The 8802-nt window shown below is 42.7% G+C and overlaps 1 protein-coding gene across 2 annotated transcripts in view; it reads right to left on the bottom strand.

The window, feature by feature from the left end:
- Window positions 1–4861: 4861 nt before the first annotated feature.
- Window positions 4862–8802, bottom strand: part of CUNH1orf162 (chromosome unknown C1orf162 homolog) — a 5302-nt gene continuing 1361 nt past the window's right edge. The window contains exons 2-6 of one of the 2 annotated variants that reach the window (XM_017499366.2): window positions 7615–7662; window positions 6810–6879; window positions 6250–6344; window positions 5905–5954; window positions 4862–5390 (exon numbers count right to left, since the gene is read on the bottom strand). In XM_017499366.2, the coding sequence (XP_017354855.1) occupies window positions 5250–5390; window positions 5905–5954; window positions 6250–6344; window positions 6810–6879; window positions 7615–7651 (393 nt within the window). In that variant the 5' untranslated portion in view covers window positions 7652–7662 and the 3' untranslated portion in view covers window positions 4862–5249. Of the gene's footprint in view, window positions 5391–5904; window positions 5955–6187; window positions 6345–6809; window positions 6880–7614; window positions 7663–8802 lie in introns of both variants that reach the window. The other variant, XM_037728144.1, reaches the window with a different exon arrangement.

Genomic DNA, 8802 nt, shown 5'->3' with positions numbered 1-8802 from the left:
ACCTCTGTGTTTCTCTGCAACCCACCTCCCTGCCAGATACTCAGATCAAATGACATCAAAAGTGCTCTCTTTTTCCTCAGCCGCAAAACAGCCCTAGTCCCTCCACTGTGGCTCTGTACTGAATTTAAACAAATGGGATCATTAACCCACCATTTCTGAGAATAGCAATTCAGTTTGGGTTGTTAGGACATCCCATTCTACCAGGTGAGATAGCAGATGTAGATCTTCTGCAGGTGATGAAGACATCTACAGATGTCTTGGAAGATTTACACTCATGATGTCTGGAGAGCTATTTCCCTACAGGTCTGTTCTGATTCCATGATCTAGGATTCAAAAGGCTTTGTTCTGCTCTTACCTAGCAAAGATCTTTGAATCTGGGATCAATCTTTTATCCTCCACCAAGGCTGGTTGCATAATGTGAAGACAAAAAACAAGACTTGGTATAGGGCTGCACTGTTAAAAAAAAAAAAGGGGGGGTCAGCTTCAAGAAAACAGGGAAGAGCAATTAATTTGATGTTTCCTGTATGAGTGGATGGCCGTGGGAAAATGCTTCCTCTACTTTTGCAGCTATGTTTATAAGGTGCCGACCTTGCACTGATATGGCCTCTAGCTTCAGGGTTGACAGAATTGTTTGATGTCAGCCTCGAGTTTGGGAACAGCTGAAACCTCAAGAGGCCTCCCTGTGTGTGCTTCCTACAGTGAACGAATGGGAGAAGGCCATTCCTGGGTCTCTGCTGCCCTCGTGGGGCTAGCCGCCCTAGTGTTGCTGTGGCTGCTTCGCTAAACTAGCTCCCTTAAACCCGCCTTTCTCCTAGACCTGTTCACTTCCACAGAGAGACTATGTTTAAAAAAAAAAAAAAAAAAAAAATCATACTCTCTTCCACTGGCCTCTCCCTCAAAATCCAGCTTCCAGGAGCAGCTGCTCTCTCTCAGAAAGAGCATGCTCTCTGGATCATGTCACCTGACTCTTTGCCTGTCTTGTCTCTTTGCCTACATAGGTGCTATGGGGCGGCTTGGTGTGGAGACTAGATGCAAGGAATTTGAAGTCAGAGGACGTGATTTAAATTTTTGTTCTGCCATTTTTTTTTTTTTTTTTTTGCCAGATGTCATTGAGCAAATTATTTCATCTCCTTGGACTTCAATTTTCTTAACTTGATTTTGCAAATTGTTATTATTAATATTATTAAGGCAGGGTCTGACTCTGCCACCCAGGCTGGAGTACAGTGGTGTAATCTGGGCTCACTGCAGCCTCAGCCTCCTGGGCTCAAGCAATCCTCCCACCTCTCCCTCCCAAGTAGCTGGGACCACAGGCATGCACCACAATGCCTGCCTAATTATTTTATTTTTTGTAGAGATGGGGTCTCCCTATGTTGCCCAGACAGGTCTCAAATTTGGGGTTCAAGCAATCTCCCTGGCTTGTCCTCCCAAAGTACTGGAATTACAGGCAAGAGCCAACATACCCAGACCCCAAAATATTATTTAATATATTTTTGAAAGATCTGTGATGGATGCTTCTCTCCCACTCCTGCTTCCTTTGGTACTCATCGAATCCTCACAGAACACTATGAGGTTACAACTATTACTCATTTTAGATACAGAAATGGAGGCACAGAGAGGTTAAATTGCCGAAAGTGTAAAAAGCCTCAGTAAGTTCTAGCCAATTTGGTGTAGACTGAGCTCCATTAAGGCAACGTTCCTCAGTGACTCCCCGTGGGAGGTAGACGGGACTGTCTGACATTGCAGACCGGGAGGAGGAACTGGGCATACATACTTCCTCTCTTCCTCTTCCTTTTTTGCTCTTTTGGGTGCAACTTTGAAAGAGCACATGATCTCTTCTGCAAATCCTTTTGGGCGGGCTGAACAATCGCATTGTTTGTGGGAAGGGGTGGGGCTTGCATATAACTCTGTTCTGGAGTTCAGTATTCTGAACTTCTTTGCAGCTGTCATGTAAGCACTGTTCTACAATGTTGACCATATTCATAATAAAGATGATATTTTGGTTTCTGACTGCTGAGTCCTCTTATTTATGTCTGTCTATTTAGGGATCCTCGGTACCCCAGGTAACAATTTCTCCTCCCCAGAGGCCGTCACTAAGACCTGTTAATTGTGTTTTCTTCTGGAGATATACTAGATATATAGATACACATATACTGTACTACATGTGAGTAGAGCATATTCAGAATGCTGTTCAACAGCTTGCAATATATCATAGATATCTTTTTAAATTTGAACGTATAGAGCTGCCTCGTTCTTTTTAATGGCTACGTTGCACCCAACTAACCAGTCCCCTCTCCATGTACAATGAAGATTTTCTCAATCTTTCGCTATTTCAGAGAATTGAGTATAGTGGATAAACGTGCAAACTCGGGAGCCAGCCTACCTAGGGTTGAGTTCCGGTGCCACTACTTACTAGCAATATGAACTTGGGCAAGTTACTTAACCTCTCTGTGCCTCCATTTCTGTATAAAATGAGTAATAATTGTAACCTCATAGTAGCTGGGATTACAGGCAAGCACCACCATACCCCATTAATTTCATAGTGTTCTGTGAGGATTCGATGAATACTTGCCACACACTTGGAATCATGCTGAAAGTGTAATAAGCATCAGTAAGTTCTAGGCAATTTGATCACTGCTGCGATTCAAGTTATGTAGGCAATTTTCCATGTATTTGAGCAGGAAAAATCTTTAGAAATAGGATTTCTTATAAATTCTTAGAAAAGAATTTAGAATGTTGTTGGCTATTGACAAATCATCTTCTGTGGTAGCTGTACCAATGGGCCGTCCCACCAGTAGTGTATGTGTGTCTTAGTTCCTCCCAATCTTTTATTTATTTATTTTTTTTTGAGACGGAGTCTCACTCTGTTGCCAGGCTGGAGTGCAGTGGCTCACTGCAAACTCCCACTCCCTGGTTCAAAGGATTCTCCTGCCTCAGCCTCCCAAGTAGCTGGGATTACAGGTATGCACCACCATGCCCAGCTAATTTTTGTATGATTAATAGAGAGGGGGTTTCCACCATGTTGGCCAGGATGGTCTCGATCTCCTGACCTAGTGATCCACCCGCCTTGGCCTTCCAAAGTTCTGGGATTACAGGTGTGAGCCACCGCGCCCGGCAGTTCCCCTCAAGCTTGTTCACACAGTTCATTAGCAAACTTTTTCAATTTTACCAGTCTTATTGATGAAAAAATTACCTAATCATAGTTGTGATCATTATTTCCCTTATAATGAGTGAAGTTGCGTATGTTTTCATACATTTTAGCCATTTATATACTCTTTCCTACAAGTTGCGCACCTGTATCCCTTGTCCTTTCTATTGCGTTGTTCATTTTCCCCCTATTGATTTAAAAGGAATCTTTAGTTGTCTATAAGATGCTTTGCAAGTGTTTCCTACGCTTGTCATTTGTCTTTTGACTTTTTAATGGTACTTTGGAAATCAAGTTAATCTCTTCCGGTTTCTGGGCTTTGTGACATACGTTCAAAGGTATGCTCTACAGAAATATTTTTTAAAAATTCTCCCATATTTTCTTCTAATGTTTTATGATTTTTTACACTTACATTTTTGACATATCTGGAATGTATTATCATATAAGAAGTGAAATATGGATCCTACTTTATTTTCATTTACATGGTTACCTATATATCTTAATATCATTTATTGAATAAATCAATTTCTCCCAAATGATTTCATATGCCATCCTCACCATACTCTAAATTTCCTTATGTGTTTTTTGGTCTATTTCTGGTCTTTAAATTCTATTCGATTGATTAATTTATTCATGCACCAATAACATATTGCTTTAATTCTTCATGCTTAATAAAACAGGCACTTTAGTTAGCTGCAAGGGCTAGCCTTCCCACATAACTTTTATTTATTATTTACTTATTTTTATACATTTTCCTGAATTTGCTGTTTTGTTTATTGTTTACATAGAAAATTTAGAGTAAGCTTGCCTAGCGAAAAATAATCTTATTGATATTTGGTGGTTGTTGTTCACCTTTGGGACTCATCTGATGATTTTTTTCCTTCTTTTATTTTTGTGGGGAGATTTCTGGCAAAAACCGGAAAGCCTGCTATAAAAATGCCATTATAAATATCATCAAGTGTGTTGGGCACAGGGAAGGGAACAGCACTCACAGGGCTTGCGGGGGATGGAGCGGAGGGGAGGGACAGTTTGTGGGGAAGGAAGGGGGAGGGATAACACCGGGAGAAATGCCTGATGTAGGTGATGAGGGGGCTGGGGTGGATGGAGACAGCAAACCACCATGGCATGTACATACCTATGCAACAATCCTGCAGGATGCAGGACATGCACATATATCCCAGAGCCCAAATACAAAAAAAAATAAAAAATAAAAATAATAAATATCATCAAGTATTACAGCTCTTTTATAATGGCATTTTATATGTGATTATTCATTAGGATTTTGGGGGAATTAATGTTTAATCTTTATCTTTGGTTTTCATATAATATTGTTATGCATATCTCTTATGCTATAGGACGGAGGTGGAAATCTCCATTTACGTAGTGCTTTTATACAGTAGGGACCTTGTATTTGTGTAGAATTCTGGGATGTATACAATGCTTATGTGTATTTCATTTAATCCTCACGCTAAATATTAGTGTTAAGTGTTATCTCCATTTTCAAGATGAAAAACGTGAGGCTTGAAACGTTTAACAAGCTTGCCTAAATGAATACAGCTAGTTAGTAGCAGAGTTTGAGACCTTCACCCCAATCAAACCTGACCTTGTTTCCAAGTGCCATCACCTTTAATGGCTGTGAATGAGCTATGGACTTTTAGTCTTGATCTCTGGAGAAGGTGGCAGGAACAGACAAATAAATAATAAAGAGGGAGGCAGCGCTATGGGGGGTTTGCTTTTATTTGGAATTCCTGGTAGATTGTTCATTTGGTTGACTCCTCCCAAGCTGATTCATGAGGCTGGGAGAATATCTGCTCACTGAGCTCCGTACCACACACTTTGGAAGGGTACAAGGAAGGCAGTCTATGCCCCCAAGGGCCTCACAGGCTGTCAGTTCAAGTGGGAGGGCTATCAGTCTTTTCTCTGTCCAGGAAAAGACGGACCATTGGTATTCAGAGCTGCTGGACAGCATCGCCAGATCACACCTAAACACCCCCGACTGCACTTTTACACAGGTGTTGCTCCAACATTTGTAAAAAAGGGAAAGTGATGTGTGAAGATGGAGCTGAGAGGAGAGGAAGTGGATTCAAGCCTCATTGGAAAAGCGGGGTTAGTTCTTTACTTTAATTTGAGCATAGACAATGGGGTCGAAGTCTGCAGAACGGTTCTCAGCCAAGTGATTGCTCTTTTCTTCTGAGTGTTTGAAAGTCATGTTAGCACAGGCAAGTGATTGCTCTGGGATGCGTGAAACCTGCCGTGGGAAAAAAAGGAGGAATGAATGAGTTCAGTTTGGAGCAAAAGGTTATCTCTTTTTTTTTTTTGAGACGGAGTTTCGCTCTTGTTACCCAGGCTGGAGTGCAATGGCGCGATCTCGGCTCACCGCAACCTCCGCCTCCTGGGTTCAGGCAATTCTCCTGCCTCAGCCTCCTGAGTATCTGGGATTACAGGCACGCGCCACCATGCCCAGCTAATTTTTTTGTAGTTTTAGTAGAGACAGGGTTTCACCGTGTTGACCAGGATGGTCTCGATCTCTTGACCTCGTGATCCACCCGCCTCGGCCTCCCAAAGTGCTGGGATTACAGGCTTGAGCCACCGCGCCCGGCAAAAGGTTACTCTTTAGAAGCAACCTGAGCACTTTGGTCAAAGAATCACTTGTCCAGTATCTGGAAATCAATACCACCATTCTAGTAGATAATGCAGAGTGTGCAGGGGAAATCCAATGATGGTAGCCCTTCAGTGTCCTCAAAACAGTGTGGTTATCTTACCATGGCTGGAGGATCTGTGTGAGGATCCAGGGCTTGGGGCTTGGGGTGACCTGCCACAGTGCCAGAAAGAAGAAGGACCCATCTTAGCAATGAGCCTCAACAAATGGGAAGCCTCTCCCTTCAACCTTGGGTGAAGGGTGGGGTGGGGAGGAGGTGTTGGCAGGTGGGGAGGGCAGGGTAGAAGAAAAATGAAGGGTTTCGAGTCCCCAGTCTGCAGACAGGGTGGGCTAAGCAGGTTTTATCACACTGCACCCTCCCCCACCTCCTCCCAGTACTCACTCACAGCTAATTCTAGTCTCAGTGGCAGAGAAAGAAGGGCTGTCCTATCCCCTGGAGACTGCTTACATTTTCTGTAGCTCTTTATGATGAGGAAGATAAAGGCCATCAGCAGCAGCGTCAGTAGAACCCCAACACAAAAGGCAAGGATTAAGTGTTCTTTGCTGTTTTGGCAAAGAAAGGGAGAGGATGAACTGTTGGGCTTTTGAAGGCCTTTCCTAAAGGTCAGAGTGTAACCTTTCCTGCCTATGGATGGACTCCTGAAATGGTTTTCATATTGGTTAATAGACGCAGTGGTTTTTAGCTTTTGCTTTTGAGTTTCACATCCATTTGAGGCCCCAGTGAAAGCTGTGGCCTCTCCACCTCCTCCTCCGTCAACCGACACAATGTTCATCATTTCCCACCCAGCAAATTTTACTTATAAGCTTAGGGGATCTATGGGTCTCCTGAAGCTTAGGGGATGCCAAGTTAAGAGCCATACTCCTGAGATCACAAACTGACTTTGTTCTTTTATGGTTTCTAGTCCTTTCTCCCCAGACTCCCTGACCAAGTCCCCAAGCCAAAGCTGTCAACACAACATCAAAATCCATGTGGTACAAGATGAAACAGATGGGAGAATGCTCATTTACTTGCGGTGGTTAGAGAGACATGGTGCAGAGCTAGTTGTTGGGGCTGCTGTGGAGAGACTGCCTTGTCTTTCTACAAGAAAACACAAAAGGAATTAGTGTATCTGCCATTTTTCATGATATCCTTCCAGCTTAAGTGTCCCCAGGTGCCCCGTTCTGCCCAAGCAACCGGTGGAAATTAAGGATGGGGCTGTAACTCTTATAAAAATGGGAAAACATTATATTTTTTAGATTCCAAGTACTTTTAAATGAAAATTAGAACTGGAACTTAAAAATCAACCAGCTACATAAATGAAATACAAGCCTAGTGTCCCTTCGATAAACAAAAACATCTCAGGTGTTGCCCTTCTCAAAGATTTTAATAGGAATCCCTGAAGAGATATGCTCCCGACCTAAGGAAAGCCTCTCCTAGCTAGGGAGAAACAGAACAAATGTTTCCCAAAGTCTTGGGGAATTTGACCTTGAAACTGCTGCCCTTTTTTGTTTGCTTTTTTTGCCGGGCAGCTATTAACAGTGCCTAGCCCAAAACAACCACAGCGGTTTTCTCAACACCTACATCACAAATAGGGGAGCAGGACCCAGCTAGTTTGATATCAAGCAGAGACACCTTTTACTCAGGTTTGGAGGGCCAGGTAGTTCTCTATGGTTCCCCCTTTCACCCCTCCCGGCATTAGATTCTGCGTCATGGTAAAATCGGATTCTTCCAACTTCAGAAATGCCAGTGCCTTTCCATTACAGCCCTTCAGCACCATTTCTAGTTCTTTTAGCTCAGAAGTGAAGCAAATAATTATTCCTGTCGTAAACTCACCAGTGTCGGGTTTAGGTGTGGAGTTATTTCCTCCCATGCTGTCATCCCCTGAGAATAAAAAAGGTATCTCTTAGAAAACTTGGAAAGGAGGGGCAGCTGAGGGGCCAGCTCCGAGACTGTGATTGTCACATAAGAGTAGTAACAATGAGAGGCAATTTGTAGGTGTTCTGGCGCCATCAGTGCTCACAGACCACTCATCAGTGGTCAACAACTCTGGGGTGTTTCTGCAGCTCAGCAGCCAGCCTTCAGGTTTGCAGATCCAGAAATTTGATCTTATCAGGGCACCAAGAATTGACTGATTTCTCCAGAACTGATTCCCACCAATCAACTCACAGGAGACTGATGTATAAGCTGAATTGAATTAACGTAGGTATATGTTGGTGCAACCAGTGAATTTTGCCTATCAGAACATGTTAGAATGCCAATTAAAAATCATAATTTTGCTTGGTAAGCACTGAAGTGAGTATGAGAGAAAATGAATGGATGATTTTTATATTGACTGCCAACTAGGTCTGATGTATCAACCTTACTCTTCCCTGGCATTGCTGCATAGACTTTGATAAACCTGCTCTTGGAGACCTGTACTCTAGGCTTCATTAGACACTTCTAATCTGTTCATGTATTGTCTTCTCAAGTCTGCCAATATTCTTGTTTAGGCTTTATATCAAAATGTATAAAGTATCTAAAGACAGAAAACTGAAATCACCCAAACTCTCTACTACCCACTAATATTTTTAGTGTCTTTCCCTTTAGTCATACTTCCATGCATTTTTTAAAAAGCTAGTTGAAATATTTCTTTATATAAGAAGTTATATCTTCCTTTCTAAATCAGCACTTTATCATACGCATTCTTCTATGTCACTAAAAACTTTTTATAACATTTTTAGTGGCAATAGATCTTTCCATTATAGCTATTTGCTTAACGGATTCCCCACTTATTGATAGAATTGTTTCCATTTTGGCCGGGCGCGGTGGCTCAAGCCTGTAATCCCAGCACTTTGGGAGGCCGAGGCGGGTGGATCACGAGGTCAAGAGATCGAGACCATCCTGGTCAACATGATGAAACCCCGTCTCTACTAAAAATACAGAAAAAAATTAGCTGGGCATGGTGGCGCGTGCCTGTAATCCCAGCGACTCAGGGGGCTGAGGCAGGAGAATTGCCTGAACCCAGGAGACAGAGGTTGCGGT

The sequence above is a fragment of the Cebus imitator genome, unplaced genomic scaffold, assembly GCF_001604975.1.
Source record: "Cebus imitator isolate Cc_AM_T3 unplaced genomic scaffold, Cebus_imitator-1.0 Scaffold256, whole genome shotgun sequence".
NCBI lineage: Eukaryota > Metazoa > Chordata > Mammalia > Primates > Cebidae > Cebus > Cebus imitator.
The sequence above is the reverse complement of the archived record's forward strand: the minus strand, read 5'-3'. Positions and strand labels throughout refer to the sequence as shown.